The following is a 27,380-nucleotide window of genomic DNA, read 5'->3' as shown; positions in this document are numbered from 1 at the left end:
AGAGCAGTCCTACAGTGTGTTATGCTAAAGCTATCTTTGAGCAGGGATTTAACGTTGGTTATAATATCTGACTTTACTAGTTGTTTATAATAATACTGTGACTATGTTAAGGAAATGCTGAATTTGGAATAAGGCTGTAAGGAAGGAGATTTAGGTCAGTTTAGTGTCTTGTTTAGTTTGCAGCTTAAAAATGAAGCTGTGTAAGCTGTTGATTTTTATGAGTTATGCTAAGATTTCTGTTTGAAGTAAAAGAACATGAAGAAAAGGCTGTAACAAAATAGTTTCTGAGTATGGTTGACAATTAGTAGGTAATGAGATTTCATTGTTATACTTTAGCTGTATTATTGAGTAATAGTAATTTTTTTTTGTTTTAACTGGGAGTTGTATGTCTTTAGTTTTTTTTATTTTAAATTATTTGAAAGATGCCAAGTATCATTATTTTTTCAAATGTCTCTAAAGTAACAGTACACCAGGAAGGCACTTTCCCCCCTCCCTCCTTCCATATCTTTCAATGAACCCACATTTTTTGGCTAGCATGTATCAAAGCTGTATCCAGAGTTCATTGTTGTAACGAAGATAAATTGAGCAGAATTAAAGACAGCTTAGGCAAAACAAAATGTGTATGAGGAGGCATAAAGGTGCTTTTAAAAGAAGAAAGTGTATGTAGAAAGTGATTTTTTATTTGGTGTTGTCTGACCTGGAGATGAGATGAGTATAGCTGAAGTATCAGGAGAAGCTTTGGTGGGCAAAGGAAGGGAACTGTTACTACAAATTTGAGATTGATGAATTTGACAGCTATGATCTGAAAGCCAGAAAATTAAGCAGGCTGGTAACCAGGCTGCACCTGTGGCATGGCTTGTCTTCATCTGGATGCTGATGTCTTTCCCTTCTGCAGCAGCGTTTAAACAGTAAAATGTGAGTGAATGGTAGTTGAGAACAAATAAATGCCCAGATTACTATGGCTATCTTTCCCAGAACACCAAATAAAAAGCATAGATGGAAAAAGAAGCATTCCCTTTTTGCTTTTGCTATTTGTCTGGTCTCTTAAACTCTCTGTTGAAGAAATTATGGTTAAAGAATCAGCAGTTAGCTGGAGGTTTTAAGGAAAAAAAAAATATTCTAGGTTTTTGTCTTTCTACTTGATAGGACATATACAGAACTGGTCTTTATAGCTTACTGTATAATGGCATTGTACATGGCTCATATACTGACATGAGACTGAAATTTGCTGTACTTAAAAGGTGAGATAATGCTGATGCATTTATACTTCCTGAGGAAGTAACACTGACTTCTGCATGTCCTGGTCTTTCTGTCCATTTCCATAACCCATAATGGCACAGTGCTAAAGATTATAGGGTGCTGAGCACTTTTCTGATCACTAGCTTTTTGCCTTTCAGCTTTTTATAATCTATTTTATTTATTGTTAGGTTATTTTTTGTGTTATTCTGACATTGTTTACAAGACATGACCTGGTCTTTTCGAGTCCCAGACAGCAAGGTGATGATGTTTGCAGCTCTCTCCTCACTAAAGGAAGTATTCGACATGTTTCAGTAAAATAATTTTCATGGTCCTGGATAAGGGCAAGGAAGAGGATGACCAGTTTCTTGAATTTCAGCAAATGTGCTAGCTGCAGCTTTACTGGGCAGCCTGATGTTACGTTCTACCTTCATGTCTGAGAAATGGAGGTAAGCCTCCTAAGAAGTAGGGAGAATGATGAGAAATGGACTGAATGGAATGGCTTAAGCCTTAGCAAGCTCCAAGTGCTGTCTACATTCTTACAGCCGAGATACAGATGGTGATCAAAGGCATTGTGAGGGTCATGTAACTTAAAACTAGTTGTATAAAGGAATCCAATATTCATATTTGAAACTATATTTGAATCCAGTATTCATATTTGAAATTAAAATAGGTGTTTTGTGAAAAACACACCTTTTTTTTTTTTTTTTTTTTATGTTAAAGCGAGTATCAGAAGTGTGTCTTGTCAAGTTCAGAAAGCTATGTAAGGCTTTTGAGTCAAGTGTTGCTTTTTAAGGAGGAAGGGGAAAATACTGACTTCAGGCTAATGTTCTAATTCATTATAGTTTAGAACACAGGAGACTTGATTCTACAATGAATCAGGCAGGTAAAAGATAAATTGAGAAGTAAAATGAAGTGCCTTATGTCTTGTGTTAAATCTGAGTACTTGATGCTGTGTTTGGTTTGCTTAGTTTGTATTTAAAATTCAGGCAATTGGCTGCTTCCACTGAAATGTTAGTAAAATGAAATTATTTCTAATATTTAATGTGTTTGTTTTTATTTACAGATGACATGGCAGAGCTTCTTCTTGGGGAGTCCAAACTAGAACTATTTTTGAAGGAAAATGCTCTTAAACAGAGCAGTAGCCCACGGGGGCCCGGGCCAAAGCTGACTGAGGTCAGGAAACATCTCACGGCAGCACTTGATAGGGGAAACCTAAAGGTATGTGTCAGTCTGAGCACGTATTAAAAAAGCTGAAATTGATTGGAGTACTCTGCTGATCATGGAGAAAAATGTGCAAAGTGCTTGTGTTTAATATCATTGCTATTCCCAGAATCAGCACTATGCTGTTTCATGGCTCTTTGTGTCTTTGTGGACTTTTATTCAGCTGAATTTCCCAAATCTTTTTCCAGTAGAGGAATAAACAAATAGCTATTGACTTCAGGATGCTTAAGTGAAGTACTTAGAATCTGTTTTGATGAAGTTTTTCTTGGAGTATATAACTATATTATTCTCTGTAGTGCATTAAATAGAAGTGTTAAAAAATGCAAAATACTTCACAGATTTCTGTAGTAGTCTGAAATACTCAGAATAGGTTCCTTAAGTTATGTTTGTGGGTGCAAAAAGTGAGGTTAATATTGAGAGCATTTTCTGCCATAACGTTTTGATGTTCTTCACCATTCCAGCCCTTCTTGTACTTAAGTATTGTTGTAGCTGCTACATCAGCTTATCCTTTCTGTACTCAATGTCCGCCTATTTGAACTCAAAAGAACCTTGTTTTACAGTAATCTGTAATGTTTCTTTTCCTATGATTTGTGGGAGTATTAATTTCTCTTCCTTTTCTTTCTTTATTCTTCCATAAATCCTTTTTTTTTTCCAAGACATTTTTTCTGCCCTGATACTTTGAAATCATGTGAGTTAAATATATAGGCTATGGAACATATATAATGAAGTTCTGATGCTGTGTTATTTTCCACTGTGCTTGTGGTGTTAGAAAATCTCATTGGAGGGGTTGTAATGGTAGGTTGCTTTTGAACAGTTTTGTCACCCAGAAAAGCTGGATTCTGACTGAGAAGTATTTATGATGTATGTGTAAATAAATATGTGAGTATATAAAATGACTGGTAGTGCTTTTCAGTACTGGTGAGTGAGTGGTGGAGTGAGATTTTGTGGTTTCACCCCCTACCCAAGCTTCCCAAATATTACATGAAGACAGAATTCTGTTGGTTTGCTCTGTTACTGCTGAGGGTTTATACAGTGAATATATACAGAAAACAGACAAAATAATTATCAGAAAGAATTAAGTGTGTTCTATCATAAAAAAAAACTCCTTTCTATTCCTTTTCCTTCTAGCCAGAATTCCTACAAGAAGCTAACCTAATTATGGCCAAATTAAACTATGTGGAAGGAGATTACAAAGAAGCTCTGAACACATATGCCAGAGTTGGAGTTGATGACTTGCAGCTAGCTGCAGTGCCACCATACAGGCTACGGATGATTGCTGAAGCATATTCTACTAAAGGTAAGATTACTCTTTCCAGTATAATAATGTGGAAATAGTTTTTTAAAATTTAATTCGTATCTTGTCAAATTCTAAAGAATTTTTTGGCATGGTGGAGTACCACGTTTATAGATAAGTAAGAGTATGACTTGGCTGCTTTAAATTATTCAGTGTTTGTGCTAGGTTTGAAAAGACTTGAACCTCAACTAATGTTGTAACTGTGCTGCCACCCAATCAAATTTTTTGATACGTGTATTTAGAAGTCCTTCCAAATGTAAATGTCCTAATAACTATGGCTAGGTGCTAGAATTACTGTCACCGTTGCTGAAAGATAAGAGTTCCAGAAGTAGTGCAGTTTTTTGTGCAGTTTTGCAGTTGCTGTGAGCAGAATTGGAGAACGTTGATTCCCATGTGATAACTTTTACTGAACGTTAAATGCTCAACCTAAGCTAAATTGCTTAACTAAACTGTTGAGAAAAATAGTAATAACATGGTAAACAGTATGTTTCTTATGCAGTTTTATTTTTAATTTTTTCTTACATAAATATATTCTAAAAAGTCAGAAAGTGAATTTAATTTTTATTTTTTTTTAACTAGTCTGGTATAGTGAAAATTGTAATTCTGGCCTTGTGTCTTAAGGTGGCAGTGCCACTTCAGTTTAGAAAATTCATTAGTAGTCTAGGCAGGGTCAGCGTGTTGAGAGAATTGGCAGTCTGTATGCTGTAGGTGTATTAGGATTAACTGTGTCTAAATGTTTGCTTTGGTCTGCTGGTGTTTAAGTTTGGGTTTGGTTGGATATGTACTTTCTGTTATGGCAAGAGGAGTTTCGAAGTCAGTGAATACAATTTATGAGAGACTTCAATAGCATTCAGTGACAACTGGTCAAGGATTGTTTCTAATACTAGTCTTGGAAGAGAGTGACTATTTTCCACCAACACAGTCCTCTAGTAAATATTAGATAAGCGTGTATCATTCTCTATAGCTATGTCAGGGAAATAAGAGAATTAACTGATAGCAGAGACAAAAGGATGCTTCCTTAATCTGGGCAATATTTAGATTCAAGTGGGAAGAGAGTACATGTGGAGATCTTGTATGTGACATAAGTCTGCCCAGTTCTCTCATTCAGTATCTCTGTGGGCTTTCTGGCAGTGTCTGGTATGGGTAGACTTCCACCCAGCTCTGTGATGTCTGGTTATATTTTGGTTTGGTTTTTTTAGATCTATGAGGATATCTGTTGAATTTGTCATGTTCGTTCCATGGAAATGCAATCTTGGACATGATCAACTTTAAGTAACTGAATTTGCTTATATCTCCAAGGAATCCCAGTAATTTAATTGAATCTTTTCCCAGAGCTCAGCTCTTCTGGCTCATTTTTATTTGACCTCATAAGGATATATAAAAATTGAAACGTAAAGGCATCAATTTTGCAGGAAGGATTAGTAATACTGATTTTATCTAATGTTAAAATAGTTTATTAGAAAATAGTAAAATATGTGTCTTTCCTACCCTGGAATGTTTTATAGGTTCAGTTTATTAAAAAAAAAACAAGGGAGAAGAAAACCAGCATGTCTTCTGCCAAGACATAGAGCAGTTTTTGCCTATGATTTAAAATGTTATACATAAACATTTAAATATGTCATACCAAGCTTTATCTAATCTTGATCAGACTTCGTTAGTTTGGTCACTTCTACTGGGTGACTGGCTACCAGTTTATGTGAGCAAACTGAGCAAACTGTTGATTTGTTGTTGTTCTGTTCATGTTCAGAATAATTTTTTTTTTGTGATTTTGTTTCCAGTTTGAATGGGAGATTTAATATCCCTTTTTTCCCATGGTAGCAGGTTGCAAGAATGTCTTCCATGTGTTCTAGCATGAAATAGAAGTCACAGAGCAGTCTTAATTTAGTATGTGAAGTTTAGAGTAATTGACATATGTTTAGAGTAATTGGCAGCTAAATAGTATATGTTTCTACCCAGTAATGTACAGTTAATTCTCACTCTCTTTCCCCTTCTGCTGGAGTTTCTTCTTTCTTCTTGTAAGAGTGGACTATTAAACTTTTCGGTCTGATTTAAGAGTCTCTTTGGATGTGATTGAGGCTTGTAGTTATTACCCAGCTAAATAAAAGTTATTCTTACCAGGTTTTGTGCTTCACTGGGATTCGTATTTCTTGTTGCAAGTTCAAGGATAACCTGATTATGTAAAGACAAAATTGTTCTGGGTATTCAGATTTCATTTCTTTGGCAGTCATGAACTTAGCATCATGTTATTAAGCAGTGAGGGACTATCTGTGCTGCCTTTTGGCAAGCATGAGGCCACCTGCTCTACTCAGTGTGCCCACCTGCACAGCAGCAGTTGAAGTTACCTGGTTTTTGTTGCCCCATTTCAATCCAGATTAGGGCAAATTGAGTTCCCGTAGATTTGCAGTCTTGTATGCTGTTGTGTAGCGATCTGACGCTGATGTACTTACCTCTGACAAAGGCATAGGGCAGATAACGAATGGTAGTTTTTAATTGCCTTAATTTTTTTTATTTTTTTTTCTTATTTAAGGTGGGACCACCTCCATGTGCTTACCTCCTCACTCTGAGGTGTCATTCTGTAACCTCAGAAGTGATAGATTGAGTGGGATGCTTGAGTTGACATGCTTGTTCTTCTACAGTTGTTACAGGGTACTAAGGGAGCACATTATGCTGTAACCCTAGGCAGTTAACAGTTCACAACAAGCCCTCAGAAATGACCTGCTTCCCATATGCCCCGTCTTAGACTTGGTTGTGGAACTTACAAAGCATGCATTTTTGTTCTTCACAGCAAAGAAAGATTCAGCATATGTGTATGGATGCAACAAAGTGCAAAAATGGGTTCTAGGTCAGGTTCAAGCTAAAATTTGCTGGAGTTTTATCTACTGATGGCTGGAAAGAAAGGGAGGAGGAACAGCAGTGCTGACAATTGTAGGGAGAAAAAATAGAATCAGAACATGGCAGGGGAAGTGAGATCCCCAAACACTTGCTCTGCTGTGTAGGGTGTGTATGTATTTCTGTATGTGTATATATATGTGTATGTGCACATATATAAATATACTTCTGTATGTATTTATATTGTTAGAAAGTAAGATGTTTCAAAAATCAAAAGAGGAGTATTCTTACTGCCTCTTCAGACTCTCCAAAGTGAGTGTGTCTGAATGCATTATCTATCAAGGTTGTTTGTAAACCTCACTGCAAAATACTCATTAAATTACAATAGTCTTCATTAAAAAAGTAATCATTACAATATTCCAGAATATGAAATTTAATGTCTTTGCACCCCTGCAGTCTTCGACTTGGAATAACTCTGTCATTAAACCAAAGAACTAAAGCCATCTAGTGCCTGCAGCGCACGTACATATTTTTTTAATTACATAAATTAATTAAATGCATGTATATTTTTAAAAGAATGTTTTTAATTCTCTGTGCTGTTTATAGCTCTAGGTGAGGACAGCATATTCAGAAGTATATAAGTGAAAGGCATAAGACAGAATGATAGTAAGTCAAGCAAAGGGTTCAAAGGCTCTCAAAACCCAGCAAGGAAGATTAAACGATTGTTAGTCTTTTCTTGGAAATGTCTAGTTAGCGACATGCTGCTCCAGATCTTCCGAAGAAAGCTTCTTGATAGCTTTGTCAAAATGCAACATTGTAAAATTTCAATGAAATTCTAAGAAAATCCCATCAACTTTTCTGTCTCCTTGACAGACAACTCTTTGCCAGCCTGTGATGTGCAGGGAACCACAGGGCCTGAGTGCCCGAGCAGTGCTGGAAAGTGGTTTCTGTCTGTTGCTTCTCCTAGAGAAAATGTTCAAAATTGTAAGTGTGGTGATAAAGGCACTGCTGTATTTCATCACACCAAGAAAAGCTCATGGCCAGTTGATTGTAATCATGAGGGGGGGATAAAAAATGTTTGGAAAGAAATTCAAGGAATGAGACAAGTTTGGGTTTTTTGTGTGTTTGTTTTAGTTTTATTGGTGGTGGTGGTTTTGTTTGTGTGCTTTTGTGTTTGTCGTTTGATTTGGTTTGGTTTGGTTTGGTGATGGGTTTTTTTGTTGGTTTTTTTTTTTCCTCTGGCTTTGGCAACAAAAGCCACTGGTAGCAGTGATCTCTTACGCTTTACCTTGAGTAGAAGAAGATGCAGGAGTGGTCTGCTGAAAAGTGGTCTGCTGCTGTGTCCATTAAGCCAGCAGACTAGCTATGTGAATATGCATGAAACAAAGCCTCAGAAACTTGATTAGCATAGGTCTGGGCTCAGCACAGTTTAGATATCCCTCATGGAAAAGTTGTGAGGAGGTAACTTCCATGCAGGACACATAATGTAGTGTAATTCCAGAATGTTCCTGCCTTTCTTCACCATTCCCTCAAATTCTCAAGTCAAAACCAGACGTGTAGTAGAGGATGATGTTCTTTTATGTGCTGAACTTTGTGCATTTTTGACCGTACACGGATTTTATATTTTTTTTTTGGTATGTGTACCCATAGAACACAGTTCTAGATTAGATCTAGTGTATTTTTTGCTTTAAGAAAAGAGCTGATTTCGATACAGTGCTTCTGAGTAATAATTCTGTGTTTCTATGGTAGAAGGTGTTGTGTGGGATAAAGTATTAATAAAATCATAGTTGTGATATTAAATAAAGAATTTTCTTAGATTCAGACTTACTTGAAGAAACTGAGTGGGGCAAATGTCATATAAAACACTGAAATGAAAAGATGGAGCTTTTCAAATCAATAGGCCACTTTAGTATTTGGAAAAACAAGAGACTACTTGTTTGAGTCCATTGGTTAGTTTTTCCCCCATCTGCTTGTAATGACATTTGACATGATAACAGAGGAAAAGCATCTGATAAAGCAGTTTTCTGAAACAGAATGTCTGTGTTTGAAGGTGCCAGCTTATTTCAAGCAGGTGTAACGAAGGAAAGAAAGATAGGCATAAAAGGAGGACATTGCTGAGGACATGGGCTGATTAGTATGACTGTTGTCACGAAGTGTTAGCCTGAAAGCAGGTATAATAATGTTGCTGGCACCAGCTCCCTGATGCTGTTGCCCTTCGTTCTTCTGTAGTAGCACGTAGAGGTAGGTCTGCTCCTGTAACCTACTGTCTTAATCTGAAGTTTTAAGAAGCAGTGCAGTAAAAAGCAGCTTTTTTTTTTTTTTCTTTTGCCACAGATGTAGCTTGCACATTGGTATTAGAGCTGGGTATTAGAGCTGTCTTATGCAGTAAGGACAAAGCTAAGATGAAGCAGGAGGAGGAAGAGGCAAGGACAGTCTTGAGATTGTGGTGGCAAGCCTTGGTTTAAAGGAAAATGTAGGGGGTTTTGCACATTTCTGGCTGTATTAGTTGACGTTTAAGTATCTGCTTAGGAATTGTAGAATAGTTTGGGTTGGAAGGGACCTTAAAGATCAACTAGTTCCAACCTTCCTGCTGTGGTCAGGGACACCTTCCACTAGACCAGGTTGCTCAAAGCCCCGTCAAACTTGGCCTTGAACACTGCCAAGGATGGGGCAGCCACAACTCTGGGCAACCTGTGCCAAAGCCTCACCACCCTCACAGTACAAAATATCTTTCTAATGTCTAATCTAAATCTACCCTCTGTCAGTTTAAAGCCATTCCCCCTTGTCCTAGCATTACATGCCCTTGTCAGAAGTCCCTCTCCAGATTACGTGTAGGCCCCCTTTAGGCATTAGAAGGCTGCTGTAAGGTCTCCTCGGAGTCTTCTGTTCTCCAGGCTGAACAAACCCAGCTCTCTCAGACTGTCTTTATAGCAGAGGTGCTCCAGCCCTGATAATCCTCATGGCCCTCCTCTGGACTCACTCCAACAAGTCCACATCCTTCTTATGACAATCTTCTGATAAGTAGAGCAGGTTCCCTTGTTATAAGAAGTTAATTTTGTCTCTTCAGTAGCCATTTGTTTACTTTCTTTGCTAGATCAGTTTAATTGGCAATGCTCAGTCCTGACGCTAAGGAAAATCTTAACTTACCAAAAATTGAAATAAGACAAGTTAGGAATCTGTAAAGAAGTAATTAAAGACTGTATATGTCTGGCTTCCCTCTCCACCTTTTTCATCTTGGGCTTGTGAGGCTAGCTCCAACTTTTCGTACTCCCTTCTCTTACAAGACCAACCAGAAAAATGCTGTTACCATACAGAAGCCTATATTTAGAATCCATTTTAGTAATGGCTGAAGCTAATATTCGCCTAGGGATATGGCCTTAGGGAACAGGATAATTAATTTTTTGCAAGTTTTCAACAGCATATGAATGAGGTAATATACTGAAAAGCGCACGCAGGCATTATTCAAATACCATGCATGGCAATATCTGCTGTGTTTCTAAGCAATTTCTGTGTGCTTATGGAAGCAGAGATGAGATGCATGCACAGTGGGATATTGAGGTGTTAATTTGAGGAGGTGCAACTTGTTGGTAACTCTGAAATAACAGGTATATATTTAACTAGGAAATAAGCTTATGGAAATCTTAGGTAACATGATTCTTATACTGCTGCGTAAGTCAAAAGACAATTGAAAAATGAATTTATAATACTTGATGTTACAAGTTAGTGAATACTTTTATAAATGCTTATAGATGAACACAGCAATTTACAGGTCTGGTATTTCTAAAAGTCTACAACTTTGTAAACTTGATTTTAGTAAAGATTAGTAGATTACTCCAGGTATCTGTCAAGATGGCTGTGTGTATTACAGTAACAAATTCTTGTTAGGTATTTGAGGGATGTCATTTGTAAGTTAGTCTGTGACATTACAGGATTGTAGCCTTATTGCTGTAGGCCATTTTACGTCTCATATTGCCTGTTCAAGTAACTGTGTTTATATTTAGGTGATGTATATTGAGAAAGGTGAGACTGTTTACTGCTGCTGACCCATATTGAAATTTAATGTTGCGTTTACCAAGTTAAATGATTGGCTATTAATTATTTCTGTTTACAGAAACATGTAAATACTCATTAGGTTCAGTGGAAGTGTTAGGTGCATGTGAATTGCTACTTTGCAGTTAGCAAAAGATGCTGTGCTTAACTTTAATCATACACGATTGTAATGGGATCTTGTACACTGCTAGCCTGTGTCAGCAGACACCAAGCAGTTCTTCATCGAAGAATGCTAAATGAAAGCTGTTTTAGTAATTATGCTTGGGATCTCTAGCCTCATTAGGCAATGGGTCAAGAACTCAGCTTAAGTTCCCTCCTCCTGTATTGCCGTGCGAATGTTGCAGCCTGTCAGCAGGTGGTTTGCGGGCCACAGCTTGGAAGTCAGTGCCATAGATAATTCAAACTTCGTTAAAGCCTGTCTTTCCCAGTCTATTTTTATGACTTCTGCCCTGCCTGAGCAGGCACTGGGGGGAACCCAGGAGTTTGTCCCGCTTGCCACAGTTCTGCTTTTAGCTCTGGTATTTGAAATCCAGACACTGAATGAAAACAATATGTTTCTTATTAAAATAGACTTCTTCAGGACTTGAGTGTTTTTGTCATTCTTAGTTTCTTTCAAATCTCTAGAATTTCTTCAAGAACTTGCCTTTGGCAGAGTGAGGAGAGGGAGAAAATGTTCGGTCAAAGTGAAAATTAGCGATTCTGTTCTTTTTTCTTATGCCATAGGAAGAACTGGTGTCACAGTGGAGCCTGGTCTTTTTTCCTCAAAGAAAGATGCTTGTAGGAACAACCCTGAAAATTTACAGCAAAATAGCTTAAATTCCATAGTTAACCCATCTCCTTTCTCCTGGGAGAACAGCTTCCTTGATGTCCACTCCATATACTGGTGTGTAGCTCTTCTGCTTTGGGGAGGGTTCATCTGAGATTCACTCACTCCAGCAGTGAGTTAATTATCAGTCCTATTTGCACATTTTAGCTCGAGTTTGAACTTTTTCAGTGCCTCTACAAGGTGCTTGTCTTTCAAAGGACTGTATTGTAAAGCAAGAGTTGGCTGGCACATGGTTCTTAAATAAATGCACATGTGAAAATACTGATCTCTTTAAATTTTAAAAATATTATAAAAGTCTATTGTAGTCTTCAGAAAATACAAAGATTTGAATGCCATCGCATTTAGAGGAAAAGTGTAACCATTGTTTCTTGTTATTCCAAGTTATCACAAAATATTGTTAGGTTTTGTTTTGTATTTTTACCTTGAGAAACAGAGACACTTAGAAGCATTAGCATAACTATGGCGTTAGAAAAGCCCTGCTAATGAAATGACATTGCAATATGAGCATACGCAATAAAATGCTGTCTTCAACTCTGGAAAGTTGTTTATGTTGCTCTGGGTGTCATCTAGAATGGAATTTAATTTTCTCTAAGTAGTCTGTGTTTAAAAGAGTGGCTAGTCAGAGCTGCTTCCCTTAAATTCAAGTATGCTGAGAGAGGGGGGCATTGACTTTCTTTCTGATGCCTTTTCAGGAAAGCCAATTTGGTTTGAAACTAGCCATACAGGAGATCCTACCTCCTTACAGCTGTGGGAGAACTTTTCCCTGTGTCTTGGCATGGGGGGATGGGCAATCCAAGATACCTGAAAAATCAGAGAAATTGTTAATCTTTCCTTAGCTTGTCTAAAGAAATAGTAGGAATTGCCTAACACAGTGCATCTGCAGTAACTGTGAAAGTAAGTAGTAGTTCATTATAAATATATTTCCTTACTCTCCATTCTTACTTTTCCTCCTTTCTGTTATAATAATTACTTTACAAACACCTGTAGAGAATTGAAGAGCATTCATGCTTTGCTTTCTAAAAAAGTTCTCTGGAAGCAAGTCATAATCTTTGAGGACTTCTAGAAATAGGTCCTTCCCTTCAGTGAGATTAGCAGTGTTTTTTCTAAGCTCAGAAATAAAGTGTGGGAGTTCTATGATAGCAGTAACTCAGATTGTTTCAGTTCCTCTTTTGAAATTACTAATGTTTGCCATAGTCCATGTAATTGCTTGCTATAAATACAAAACTTTTTTAAAAGGAGTTGAAAAGGGTTTCTTTTGTGTGTTTCTAGCTTGGAACACTTACCAGTGTTGCTTTGCATATTGTATACGGAAGAATAAGTGCTGTGTACTCAAACACACTTGGCTTTTATTTGTCCATTTAAGGAAAACAGGAAGCAAACCCAGAAATCTTTATCTATTGATGCAACTGTTTCTTTCTTGCAAAAGCATGTTTCTTATGTATCAAACAGTCTTTCACTGTTTTCCCTCTGTCCTTTGACTCGTCTACGGAAGACAGTAGATAAACCATGTGTCCATTGTTATTTATGGTCTCTAAAATTTATACAGATGAACTACTGGCTGGCATAATGGAAAATCCTCAGATATACAATGCAGTAAATGTGAAGAGTTTTCTCAGCCTTGTGTGGGTTTTTAATTTGTTTGGTTTGGGTTTTGTTTGGTTTTTTTTTTAATGGTCTCAGTAGTGGTCTGGGTGGTAAAAATACTTGGCAAAGATCTGAACTGTGCTGTGGATTCCCTTTTTATATTAGAGTAATTTTTGTTTTACTCTGTGTAATGAAATGGGAGTGTCAGTTAATCAGTTTTCCTACAGAACATTTAAGTCTGCCTTTTCTTTTTTTTAAAGTAGTTTGTAGGTGAAAAGTAATCGCTGTCATTGTCCTTAACGTAAAAATAATAAGAATAAGCAAATATATTGATGCGGACTTCTTAAAAACTGTTTGTTTATTACTTGTTCTTACTCAGTCCTTTTTTTTGGGTAGTGGTCTCTGTGTGAATATGTGGTGGTAGGGCTGCTGTGCTTTTGTATTTATAAAAAAATTAAATCATTTACTTGGCATAAACTTGGCCACTGATCTGAGGCAATAGACATGAGAATGCCACTTGGAATAAGCGATAAAGCCGTCTACTGTTTGCTTTTTGAATCTTTTACAAAATATGGATAAGTTATAAAGTTTTTTAAGATTTAAAGGAAACCTTGCAAGTTATCATGTAATTTAAAGATGAGGAGTACTCTTTTCTTGTCCAAATACTCTTTGTTGCTGTTTTGCTCTTCTGACAACTTAGAGTTACTTTGCAAAACATGTGAGCTTAACCAGTACAGGCTCGTATTCATTTCACTGCTTCTCACTTTCTTTTCCCCTCAGGAGTCAGCTTGCTTGATATCAGTACTAGATATGTATGAGATAAGTGTCTTCCCAAAATAAAACTGACCCAGTTTGTTGGAAGCTTTTACTTGATTTTGACTGGAAAGACTTAAACTTAAAAGCGATGAATATCAAAGTCATCCTATCAACTGACGTGATATTCATGAATGCAGAATAAAACAAAATAACCAGTAAAAGTTAAACAAGCCAACAGCTATGTCCTTTACAACAAATGCAATAGTATTTTGTTGCTGTAACATGTAGCTCTTTTCCAAATATCTCAAGGCAGTTCATAAACAGTTGAAGAAATTCTTGCCCTTTTGAGGGAGAAAAGCAGAGATTCCTGCCTGGCAGGTGCGGGAACAAGCACAAAGGGAGACCTGACTTGTCTGAATATATGAAAAAGTCCTCAGCAGATAGTTCAGGGTGATTTGTATTTCTTTGAAACTCATGTGTTTCTCACTTCTGTTTGTTACTATTTGCTTGTTCTTTTGTTTAAGGGCATAATATAATAATCTCTATTTTAATTAACTTTTATCATCTCTCGGTATTCTTACAAAGAAGGGGACAGTATATTATGTGGTTGTCATTGTTGTGTTGCTACTTATATCTATTTAAAATTAAATAATACTTTTATGTACTTTAATACATTATTTCTTAAATTTAATCTGTATTTAAGAAAAAAATTAAACAGCTACTCTGGAGAAATTATAGGTTTAGCTTGTTACAGAAATCATAATTTATTCAGGGGTTTTCTTCTAATTGATATGTTTTTGTTTTTAATACAGTATTGAATTGCAATTATTCCTTCTGTCATCAAAACAAATACAGTGTCCAAACCATCCTGTTAAGTGGTCACCTCAGGATAGTTCTCCAAATGAAATTCCTACTCCAAAGCATTGTATGTTTAAAATGTATATACTTTCCCAGATTGTATCTTAAAGAAAATTCTCAGCCAAAATGAGAGAATGTTCTTATAGTGAGTTTTTCAGATTAAAAAGATTATAGTTGTGGCCATAAAGCATAAAAATAGAAATAATAAATCCAAGTCAATTCTACAAATAGACAGTTGAGTAATATGTTTCATGTAGTGGAGGATTACTGTGGGGTACTGGCTGTTCATGTCATGGGAGAGAAGGGGTGGGGAGGAGTGATCCGCTTACCAACTATCTGGTGCTTTCAGTCGTTTGACAGTTTTACTGCAGCTCATTTATTGTATTTTATGGCCACTTCTATGTCAGTTTGAAGGTTTTTGTGTAGGACACGGCAAACTTTCTATCCAGCATCAACATTGTATTTAGGTCTTATCAGAGGGTCCATTCAAGCTTACTATGGTAGCAGAAGAACTGACCTTTTTCTGAAGTTTAATCTTGCTGCTTTTGGGTCTATGATTTACAGTTAGCAAAAAGACTTTTGGATATTTGCTATTTAACTGAAAAATTAAAAGAAAGCAGATTAGTGTAGGCTACTCTAGACTATTTTCAAACATAGTTCATTTTCAGAGATATGTTGGGTGAAACTGTAACATGTCAGAAAAGTCTGGTGTCTGTTTGCTTCACTTTAGGAATGTGTAGGTTTTTGAAAAGTGTATTGGTTTTTATTTTGTCTTTAGCAGAGCAGTTAGTACTGGAGTCAGGATTTTGTTTTAACTGGATGTATATCTAGCAAATAGAGCTGTAGAATATCTGTTGATTGTACTGGTGAAAGGGTGGATTGGAGGGTAAAAGTGGCCAGTAAACTCTGATACAGGCTTAAGGCATCCTCTCAAGCCAGAAATATGGCTTGATGTTTTTTTTTTTTTTAAATACAGATCAATTCTACTTCTGTGGGGAGATATTTAAACTTAATAGATGTTTTAAAAGAATCTGGAGGTCGTAAATATTGCATAGTTCTGAGTTTTATTAATAAACAAACTCCAGGTTCCATGGCTGTGTCTTCCTAAGTTGTTTTAGTAAGAAAACTGACGTAATTCCAATAAAACATACTGTCCTCACCTTACAGTATTGATGGGTAGAAATCTTTTTGATAAACTAGTCTCCAAATTAGGGTTTTGTACTACATGGCTTTCTGCAGACATCTGCCCAATATATAACTGTGTTTTGTTGTTGGTTTTGGTTTTAATTGCTCCAGCAATAGATTCTCAAAACTCTGGGTGATGAATTAAGAATATATTCATTTAAATTATGAGTTACATTAATGTGTGAGTGGTTGAAGGCACTTTTAAGATGAGCAAGCTGACAAGCTGGAAGAATGACCTGGAATAAGTCTCTTAAGAAAATGTAGAAAGTGCTGTACCTCAATACAAATAATTACTCAAATAAATACAAGATGGGGTAACTGATGAGGCAGTTGGCCTGCAGAATATGATCTGGTAATCTGTTACAGATCATAAACAGAAGAGAATGTTTTACTAATATGTAAGGAAGGGCACTGAAGTTCTGATTTGCATTTTCATTTGTGTTTTTATGTATCCTATACCAAAACAAGGAATCTTCTCTGCTCAGTGCTATTGAGACTTTGACTGGAGCTGCGTATCCAGTTTTGGCACAGTTAGTCAAGAGAGAGGTAACCAGTTAGAGAATGTCTAGAGGAGATAAAAATGATTACCTGTCAAGGAATAGAGCATAGTAAGGGAGAATTGACATTTGCTGTAAGCATGACTGTTTCTCTCTAGATAAACATAGGAAAAAATGTTTCATAAAGAAAGGAATAATCTCTCTGTGAAGAAGGAGTAATTAATCTGGGGAGGGAGATCTAGACATTAGGAGAAAATGCTAATTGTGAGAGTAGTTGAGTTCTGCAATAATTTGCATAGGAAGGCCAAAGCATCCCTGTCATCTGAGGCCTTTAAGAACAGGTTAGACAAATGTCTGGATTTGGTTGATTCCTTGGTCAGAAAAATGGATTAGTGTTCTTCAGGTGCTTTCCAGCTGTTTTCTCTAATTATCTTGGAAATAACTGTAATAGAAATGGCTTCTGTAGAAGATAGCATAGATTAGTATGAGTTGTTGGGTTTTTATTTTAGACAAGCAAAGACTTTATTTTATTTTTGTCCTTCAAAGTACTAGATAATGTATTTGGATACGTCCTGAGAGGAAAAGACTTTTGTGCCTTGATGAGAGCGAGCTAGCTACCTCTTGAAAAACTTAAATACAAAATTACTCTTCCTAACCACTTTTTTTTTTTTTAAATGTATTTGTTTCTATAGGTGCTTCTGCCTTGCACAGGCACTAAGTTTAATATTGCCATGAGTGCCTTTCTTCACCCTGCCTTGGTTTCTATGATCAGTCTGGAAAAATGAAGAGGTATTCAGTAGTTTAAAACTGGTATAGAAAGACACTAGGGGTTTTTGTGGTAGACCATCATAATGTCTTTTAAATCAAAATCGCTTAAAACAGTACTGCTTCTGGTTTTATGATTATTAAGAAGAGTTACTGTTAGGTATGTGTTTCTTAATGTCTGTATCAGAGGACCATACCTTTAAGCTTTTGGTACAGGGTCTTAGCCTGTACTGTTTTTTAGGTGTATTATTATATGACATTATTTTTTAACACTTCATTTGAAATTTTATTTATTTATTTATTCCCTCCCTGCCCAGGTCTCTGTCTTGAGAAGCTGCCAATTTCTTCTTCAGCCAGCAACCTCCATGTGGACCGTGAACAGGAAATTATTACATGCTATGAGAAGGCAGGGGATATTGCTCTTCTGTACCTTCAGGAGATAGAAAGGGTAAGATGGGATGATTTGCTTAATTGAAGAATTGCGTGGCTCATTTTTCACTGATGTGGTGTGGTGTTACCAGCAGTTTCGTAACTCATCTAAAAGACATCTGATATGGTTTGTCTTAGGGCTTTGATGCACATTTACAATTGGACAATAAATTAATATGCCTTAATGGATGTCTGGTAGCTGTCCTCCTGAATGTTCTCTCATTCTGACCTCTTAGAAAATAGTGCTAGTAGTCTAAAAAGGGACAGAGCTCCTCTGAACTACTATATATATTCAAGATGCTCATCTGTGGCCTCTTCTTACCCTGTAGTAGTTCATTTACGAACATGGGATTATGGTGTCTTTCAAATACACATGTTGGAATATGTACACTGTATGCATATACTAACTAGCTTTTCAGATAATTCTTAAAAAGAATTGAATTCAAAATGAAGCTACAAAGACTGAAAACTGATCTTCTTGTTTATTTGGAGCTAATAATTTAACTGGTTTTAAGTCATCTTTATAAAACTACTTGGCAGTAAAATTCTGAAATAACATTTTACCTATCAGCAAGACACTTAAGCTATTGTTGGTGTGTCCAGAATAGCATCTGAAAGTACATTTGCTTCAACTAATAGGCCAAATCCTGTGACAATGAAAAAATCATCAGATATGATAGCCAGATAAACATATGATTTTAAAACATAGATGAACTTCAGATAAATCTTAATAGTTTTATAAATTGGATCAGGACAGTGTTCTTGGACTTGGTGGCCTATTTTCCACTTTCTCATTAATATATTACTCACTGTATGTATGATACTACAGATACAGTTAAAATCGGAGGTACTAGACATGTAGGAGATCTGTTTTTTATTGATGAAAGCTTATATATCTGGGCTTCACAACGTTAGACAAAATACAACTTACAGCTCTGCAGAATAGTAGGCAAGTTACTGTTTTCTCTTTTCCTCCTATTTTCTAAGTTATGGATAATGAATTATGGAAATTTCAGGTTAGGCTCTTTATTTGTAAAGAGCATAGTGCTCTGTGATTTAAAAGCTTCAGGCTTTATCTGAATTTAAAGGGATACATAGGCTCTTTTATTTCCTCTTCTTATTTTCATTTACACCATTAACCTTGTCTTCTGTTCTGTTTCTTAGCACTTAGAAGTGGTAAGATTTAAGTGTTATAAATGCTTCTTTTTTTTTTCTTTTTTTTTTTTTTTTTAAAGAAAAGATAATTTGTGGTACCCTTTGTTTCTAGGAGTTACACACTATTGCATTTTATTTAGGCTTTGAGATATGTCTGGATGAAATACAATACACTTGGGCCTCTATTCTTTGGCTTGTGAATAATGTTAGAATTGAAGCAAGCTAGCAGTATCAATCTGACCCTCTTTTAACACACTTATTGCTTGTAAGACCCAGGCTTGTCCTTTGACAGTTGTCTTTGAAGGGGTTATTGGAACTGGTTAGGGACACACAAGCAAAAGGAAGAGGAAGGAAACCGTTGGTGAGATGGGGTAAGAAAAGTGATTCACAGTGCTTTTTAAATAGAGAAACATTTCTATTTTCTGAGTGTTTTTTGCTTTGGGCTTTTTGTTTGTTTTGTTACTGTCTTTTAGTGGCTGATCGGCTGTGTATGGTGAATATGATGGCAAATGAAAGCTGATAGCTGTCCATTTTGAGAGCATTTTTAAAGTCAATGTTATACAAATTAAATTATTTCTTCTTTTTTTTTTTTTTTTAATCACTCTGGAGGTCACTTTTAACCTTCTTACTGCTTTCTGCAGCAGTCTTTGTTTACTTAACAGGGGTTTAGATTCTGAGAACTGTCACCTGCTACTGATTAAGGTTGCAAATATGCCATTTCATATACTTCTCTTTTGTATACCATTCCTCACAAAAGATTCTGAGAAATTATTGTAAAATTTTCCTTAGTAGCATTTCTGCTTGGTGAAAAGATTACCTTTAAGGGTATAGCCAAGAGCAAAAAGATTTATATTTTTGTGGGAATGGAGGTAAGGATAGAAATAGTCTACTAGCCAGCATCTACAAATGAAAAAGATTTCCCCAACATTAAATATTAACTCTGTGTAAAAGTCCACAAAACTTGATTTATTTATTTATTTATTTCTAAATAATTTTTTGTGTGTGTTCCCTTAGGTAATTAATGCCAATATACAAAACAGAAGCCCTAAGCCAGGGCCCACTACACATGAACAAGAACTTGGTTTTTTCCTGGAAACAGGACTTCAAAGAGCACATGTTTTATATTTCAAGAATGGGTAAGATTTGATTCTCCTTTTTGTGTGTTAGCTTTTCTGTTTAGGTTTTGTATTTGTGATCTAATTGGCATCATAATTTTTAGCAATTGTGGATTGGCCTCTTTTTAACAAAGTGGTATCATTTTAATTGAAATAATAAGGCTACTCATATTACATTTATTTACATGTTGTAAAATAATTTCTCCAAAGTATATTAAACAAAGTATTTTATATTTTTACTCATGTAATGTGGGAACTAAAAATACCATAAAGTTTATCTATTTGAAATTTCTTTTACTTTATTGCTAGACACTGTTAGAAAGTGATTGACAACATATTGAAACTCTTTATTTTTATAATTTTGATTTTTGTAATTTTTTTCCAAATCTCTTCAGTTGTCACTTATTTTAACATTATGCTGCAGGATAAATGTGCATGAAGATCAACAGTATGTATACAAATATACAATTTCCTTTGTACCTGCTCTATAGTTCCTTTTAGATTCTGCATGGGAGATCCTTTAGTTTATTTTGAGTAAGGCTTCCCTGAAAAGCCTAAAAATAAATTCACATATCACGGAAAATGAAAAAAGAATACAACTGTCAGTTTTTAAGAGCTTCAAAGCTTGGCACAAGCGGGTTTTAAGTACATTTCTGACATTTGTTGTTGAAATGACAATAGTTTAAAAATGTATTTGGAGGGCTTCTCATTTCACTGGGAAAACAGAAATTGGTTGAAATGTTGGAATTCTTGATAAGACTACTCTTGACCAAAAATGTCTCTTATTCTTTCAAATACATAAACAGGAGATGAAAGGAAATGGTGCAGTGTCTGTAAGGAGTTCGAGATTTTAGTGTACCGATGGTAGGGTCACAAAAGACTATGCAAGTTTTCAAACTCTTAAGGGTTTTCAGCATGGAAATGATCACTAAGCTCTTGAAATCTCATTCTTAAAGGAATAAGTAGCACTGCAATAACAGGTGATCTTGAGAGTTACATTTTAGTTCTGTTTTCATCATTTAATTGCAGGAGGAATGGAATGTTCTGAAAGTTAATTTTTTTTCATTTACCAGAGCTAAAAATAAAATTTCTGTTTTCATGTCTGCACAAAAGATAAATAAAATATGCTTACTGAAATAATCCCAGTGGCAATCATAGTTAAGAATAAGCTAAAAATTCCACATTTTGAAGAATTTTGATTGAAGGCCAGGAATGGAAATGGTCCATTTAATCTCAGATATTGTGTGTGAAAGCAATCAGCAGTAGACAGAGCACATAAAGATTAGTTGAGAAAACAAAACCCAACCACACAAAAAAGTCATGCTGTGGGTTATTAAGGAACATCCACCCTAGGTTTTTCCTAAACCAAATCAGTTGGTCTGGTGTGAACTTTGAAAGGCTGATTGTATTCCATGTATACTTTAATCCTTCACAAAGGAGCTGTTGGTTTTCTCGTTAACTCCTACATAAGCATATAATCTTCTTTGCAGTCTTGAGTACAATGGTCACTTGCGGTTTACCAGCTAATTATGCATTACATATTTAATTTTCAATTTCTTCTTCCAATTTTATTGGCCAGTGCTACTCTTCTTGAAGTATGAGAGGAAGTGAGCTGATAGGAAAAATAGCTTTGTGTCAGTCGTTATTTCACATGTTCCTGCAATTATATCCTTTCTTTTCCTTTCTTAATTTAGAACCAATCCCAATTCTTTCAAGATTTCCTAATAGGGTCATTGTTCCAGGCTGCAAATCATGTTGGTGCTTTTGTAGGTCTATATTTATTTAAGTTTTTAACTTGGGTTCACCAGAACTGAACAGAAGTTTAAACATATAGCATGCTTTTTAATACATTTAGGGATGCTTTGCTTGGGTTTTGAATTTGTCATCTCTCCTGATACTAGGTTTATAGAAATTAGATTCAAGATCTTTCCATTTGGCTTTGCAACATACTTCAAGTTTGAACATAATCTAAAATTGTAAAGATCTTATGAACATTTTTAGGGAAAGGAAATGTAGCTAGCTTTAATATAGACACTTTAGAAAGGGAAATGTTTATTTTAAATAAACTATATTTTTCAGTTGAAGCTGTAGATATTAAAAGTGCTTCAATCCTGTGGAGGAGGCAAGGAATTATCAGAGTTTAACTGCTTGTGAGTGATGGGGGAGAAGGGGAAGAGGAAAAGTGTGCTCTCTGGTTTTACAGGCGGACTAAATCTGCTATTGATAGTGCAATGCAAAAAAAAAAAAAAGACTCAATAGTCTGAATGGAAGAATGTTATTTTAGTGCTTTATCAAAACACAAATCTGAAGTTAATGTTTTATTGCAAAGTGCACAGAATTTTAGTAAAGACTGAAACTATATGCCCATTTTTCACTTGGGAGAAGAGGAACGTTTCAGCTTGGAAATGCATAACAAAAAAGTTGAGGAAACAGTTCTAAAACCTAAAATAGGGTTTAAGTGCTTTTTAAAAACCATTCTGAAGTATGTAACTAAATGTCTTTCAGGCTGTTTAAGCAAATTCTATTTAGTTTAGTAGCTGCTTTGTTAATTTCATATTGAAAGAGTTCGAAGTCCTGATGTTGTTCCAAGAAAAACTATGAGCACAGGAACTTTGACATTAGTACTTTAACATAGCTATTTTCAAATAAAGTACCCCGAAGAGAGAAAGGACAGCTGCTTATGTACCCAGTAATTCTTCTCTCCTGGTATTTTCCTTTCTATTCATGTTATGAGATAAGTAGGTTTTTGATTCTGAGGTATTAGTGGTCAGAAAGATACTGGAAGCGTTTGCTCTTAAAGTAAAAGAGCTTTCTGGTTAAAGTCTAAAATAAGGTGGCCATCATGTGAAAACCAGACTTAGCTAGCTTTCAGAGCTCTTATTTGTGTCTTCTCCTGTATTTCACACCCTCTCCAAAGATATTGCTTTGTCAGAGTTCAGGATCCAGATTGCAGTTTAGTCTGATCTCTATCATGGTTCACATTCTGAGTCAAAACGTGACAAACCCAGACCAGATCTGTACTCCTCATGGTGCCATTAGCTCTTCTGACACAGCTGCAGTGAAGCAAGACCTCCATGGGCTTCTCCAGAAGAGAAGACATTTCTTAGAGATGGTCTTTTTCCCCAGTAGAAAATTAACCCCTTAAGCCCCAAATCTAAATAAAAAACCTCAACCATTTTTTCTGCATATAATTGATTTTTATTGTGTTACAAAATGTTCAACAAGCACAACAAAAAAACCCAAGCTCTCTAGTTACTCACATATAGAACTTTTCTATGCAGAAGTTGTTTCTTTTACCTGTGTTTCTTTTTCCACCATAGCATAAATAGGAATAGCATAGGAATATAGCTCTCATGTTAGTAAGTAAGGGAGAGTGGATAGAAACCAATCTATTAAGTGCTTCTATTGCATGTATATACTGATACAGTGCTCACAGCTGGAGATTTTACAGTGATGAAAACCAGAAGAGAAGAATTCGTGTGACAAATGTACATCAAGACTGTATGGCCAGCTGTCCACTGTATTAGAATACTCATCACTCTCTGAATCTGTTGAGATCTTGTTGCACATTCTACATCAGTCCCAAAACAAATTGATTATTAAGTAAAGAATAGAAAATAAAATGAAATTCAAAAAAATTTACATCCTACAAAGTATCACATTCTTTATATGTGACATATCACTGCTGTGTTGGAAAGTTAACAAAATTACTTCTGTTGCAGTTTTCAAAACAACTTTGTCCTGGAGATAACTGTTACCATGTTTGTGTGATCAGGAACCTAAGGCAGAATACATTAAGATAGAGACAAAAATCACTGTTTTCCAATCGCTAACAAAAATGAGTTTGCAAATACTTTAATATCTGTCATATCAGATGCTTTCCTCATCCTTATTTAAGATACCGTTCTTACTCCGTTAGTTTTCATTGAAAAAAGAGAATATATTTGAATGTGAGGGGAAATTATTATTTCCTCAGATACTCAGATAAAATCATCCATCAAGAATGCTTTTTCTTTCAATACTTGTTGTGTTTATTGCTCAGAATTGTGTCTTATTTTCAAGAGTTTAAAACAGATTGCATTGTGAAGTTATAGATAAAAAATCTGGCAGTTTTACATGGAGTACTAAGGTGGATATAAACACAAAGGAATCACTTCCATTCAAAATCATCGCAAATAACTTTTGTAATAATTCGATATACAAAGCACACTGAAAGAGTAATGTTAGTATCTGAGTAATTTTGAATTTTGATAATTTTAATAATTTGCAGTTGGAATTCTGACTCTAGCTCACTTTTTCCAAGAAGGTAATTTGGAGGTTTTTAGCTGATGTACTACAAGTCTTGCTGACTGTGGTTGTTGCTTGCGTTTGCAAGCTTCAAATTCAAGGTTTTGTTTTTCTGTTGTGATGGGCAACAAACAAAATTGTATTGAATCCTTCAGTTGGGGAAGGAACATTTTGTGTATTTACCCTGCTCCCCCCAAAACGCTTTCTTCACTGCTGTATTTAATGTTCTTGTTTTTATTTTCTACTCTGATTTTGGTATTGGTCAGAAGAACACTGCTTCACATGCCAGGTATCACACGGCATGGCTACGCCTGAAGTTCTTGTTTTTTTATTCTTTTTTTTGTTCCTTCCTTGCATCTTGTAAGATACAGATTCATAGGATCTCACAGGTTGAAAGAGACTCTGAGGGGCCATCTGGGCCAAACCCCTGCTCAAAATGTGGCTGGTGTAGAGCAGCTTGCTCAAGGCCTTGTCCAGTTTTTGTGAGTGCCGCCAAAGATGGAATTTCAAATTCTGATGAAGTTTGGGGCTTAGGTGTTTTGTGAACAATATTCATGAGATACATCACCTGAACATGAGCTGCAGGTGATTAATTAGCCTACAACTAATTAAGTCTTTTGATTTTCTTTCTGTTAATACTGATTTTAGTCTAAAGGGCAGTTAGCTGTTGCTGTATGATAATTATTTTCACCAAGAAAAAGATTTTGTTCTATGATTGTAGTATGTGTCCATTTCTGTTAAAGCTTTAGTAACAATTTAACATGGAGCTTTTCAGTATTTTGAATTACTCATTAATAATTACATTGGTTCTTTTTTCTTACTGAAATAATTTTTGAACTGATTAAAAATGACAGAAGCTGCCAGTTTTAACTGCAAAAATGTTAACTAACTCTATTATTAACTTCAAAAGGAGGAAACTAGGAGGTAGGAGAACTAATTGGTGCTAGATTTCTTTACAGTAGTAGTAGAAAGAGATTTACTAAGCCTTAAGGTAAGTTTGCTAAGGAAATACTGTATGTGTTTTGATCACAGTAGCGATAAAGGGAACTTGGCTTTTGGAAGAACTAGGAGACTAATAATGTACAGAGCTTCCGAAAACAAAAAAAAAAAGCAACCAACTAAAAAAACCTCCAAAACAACAAAAGCACCAACAATAAGAAACTTCCCTAATACTAAAGGACAATTCATCTTTACCTTAAATAATAATAACTATTCATAAGCTATTTTTACAAAAAGAGTTACCAGATTACTTTGAGTATTCAACACTGTCCTCTGAAGCTGTAGGCAGTGCTGTACCAATTGAGTTGTATCAGAGTGTTTATAGATTCAAAAATCAGTGAACAAAGTACTAAGAAAAAGTGAATACTGTGCAGGTGTTTGAGGGTGTGTGTGTCTGGTTTCATTTGTTATTCAGATTAAAGGCATTTGAAAACTCATCAATTCTTTCAGTCTCCATTCCTCAAATTATTTCCTTGTCATTGCGCAAACAATTCACAAAGTTATTTCTAATTTTGTAAGATATAAAACAGTATTAGACTGACCATGGTTGAGTATTCACTGCTGTGAATACCTTGGAGACATAATACATATTACAGAAATGCTAGCCACAAGCTGAAGCTTGAAAGGCAAGGAAGCTCTACTTGTATGTTTTCAGATAAATACTGGAAAATGCCCCTTCCCTCCTCCTGATTTACATGTCCTTTCCTTTTAAAATATGTAACCTCCAGGATAAAGTGCTATACAGCCAGTTTACTGAGAAGTGCTTGTAATGTTGTTGTGTTGGGGTTTTGGTTTGGTTTGGGTTTTGTGTGTGTGGTTTTTGTTTAGGTTTGTTTTGGGTTTTTTGTAGACTTGCAGGCATTTTGGTGTTTGTACTGAAATAGTTTTGTTTGGGTTTGATACACCTCTTAAATCTGACCTTTTCTGCCTCACATTCTCCTTCCAGTGCTGGCCCACTCTCCCAAAAGACCTTTTTCTGAATTCCCATTTGATAGGCTGTATTTTAAGCATAAGAAGGTAAAAGCAACACTTCCTTCTCTAGGTGTATGGTGCCTTGTCCATTTTATTTCGGTCCTGTGTGTAAGCATAGTACGTATGTATAAATAATTTTGATGAAGTTTCAGTGCCTTTCTGTTTACTGAATCCCCACCTTACCGAACATGGGTATTTTAAAATAGTTTCTTTGGAAACAAGTAGCTCCTCAGACATTATGTGCAAACAGATGCATGTCTGTCTGGTAAGCAACTCAGAGTGAAGTAATCTCATTTACTTCACTGTGATATTTTTATAAGACCTATTGGCAGGGGGTTTTATAGAGGTGTTCTTACGTTCTCTTTCCTGGAAGAAGTGTTGCTGTAAGCCTCATGCTTAGGAATGTGCATGCCTTCTTACCTGCAGTGAATGAACAGTGGAGGAGTATAAAGAAAGGTGATTATTAATAAATATTCTGCTGATATGTTTTGCACAGGCTTTTCTTTCCAGAAAGTGTTGTCCCTCTTTGTAGGTTAAAATGGCATTTTGTGTGTTGTATATAGTATGAGTTTGGAGAGTTCTGTCTCTCCCTGCCTTTCCCCAAGTTAATGTATTCAATTACAGTGAACACTGGTTCATGATAAATTTAAAGAGTATAAAAATAAAAGACAGCTCAGTAACCATTTTCAGAATTGCCATTATGTGCAAAAGAGGAAAGGAAATCTTGTCCTCCATTCTACTTTTGTTTAGTATAACAACCTAATAGCAAATACAAGAGTTGGCAATACAAGGACAAAACTCTCATTAAGTACACTAATGAATAAATGCCACATAAACAACTTAAAGCTGTGGAAGACTGTGTGTGTTCAATTTTGACATCTCTAGCTAAACAGAAGCAGTAGCTTCAAAATAAAACACCTCCAGGAGTTACCAACAGATTTAGAAAATCAGCAGAGGTTAGATAACCTCTTAGGTTGTTTTGAATATTTTTCTTTTCTTTTTTTCTTCTCCCTCCCCTGATTATTTTTCACTATCACTTTTCACAGTTATCATAGTGCTCTTCTCACATGGCTGTCCAGTGTATTATTCTTTGGCTTTCAAGTTGGACAAGCATATCCAAAATATGACATCTTCTTCGGTGTTACCACTGGGAGGGCTCACCTACACACAGTGCTCAGGGTTTGGCCTTGTTTGTTGTTGCTCAGTACTGCGTCTGATTAAATATCTGATATGTCGCTTTTAGCTCTTTGGGTTCTACCAGTGTTACACTTTTGTTGATGCATCCCAGCTCTTCAGTTGCTGCTTAAAGTCTTGCATCT

At 35.7% G+C, this 27,380-nt stretch overlaps 1 protein-coding gene across 1 annotated transcript in view; it reads left to right on the top strand.

Annotated features, from left to right (window-relative positions):
* Nucleotides 1-901: 901 nt before the first annotated feature.
* TTC7B (tetratricopeptide repeat domain 7B) overlaps nucleotides 902-27,380 on the top strand; it is a 55,457-nt gene continuing 28,978 nt past the window's right edge. Inside the window, exons 1-5 of the mRNA XM_010017578.1 lie at nucleotides 902-926; nucleotides 2,303-2,457; nucleotides 3,589-3,757; nucleotides 17,422-17,552; nucleotides 19,703-19,824. Of these exons, the coding sequence (XP_010015880.1) occupies nucleotides 2,308-2,457; nucleotides 3,589-3,757; nucleotides 17,422-17,552; nucleotides 19,703-19,824 (572 nt within the window). The 5' untranslated portion in view covers nucleotides 902-926; nucleotides 2,303-2,307. The remainder of the gene's footprint in view (nucleotides 927-2,302; nucleotides 2,458-3,588; nucleotides 3,758-17,421; nucleotides 17,553-19,702; nucleotides 19,825-27,380) is intronic.

This window comes from Nestor notabilis, unplaced genomic scaffold (assembly GCF_000696875.1).
Source record: "Nestor notabilis isolate BGI_N333 unplaced genomic scaffold, ASM69687v1 scaffold1847, whole genome shotgun sequence".
Lineage (NCBI taxonomy): Eukaryota > Metazoa > Chordata > Aves > Psittaciformes > Psittacidae > Nestor > Nestor notabilis.
This window is presented reverse-complemented; position numbering and strand designations above follow the sequence as displayed.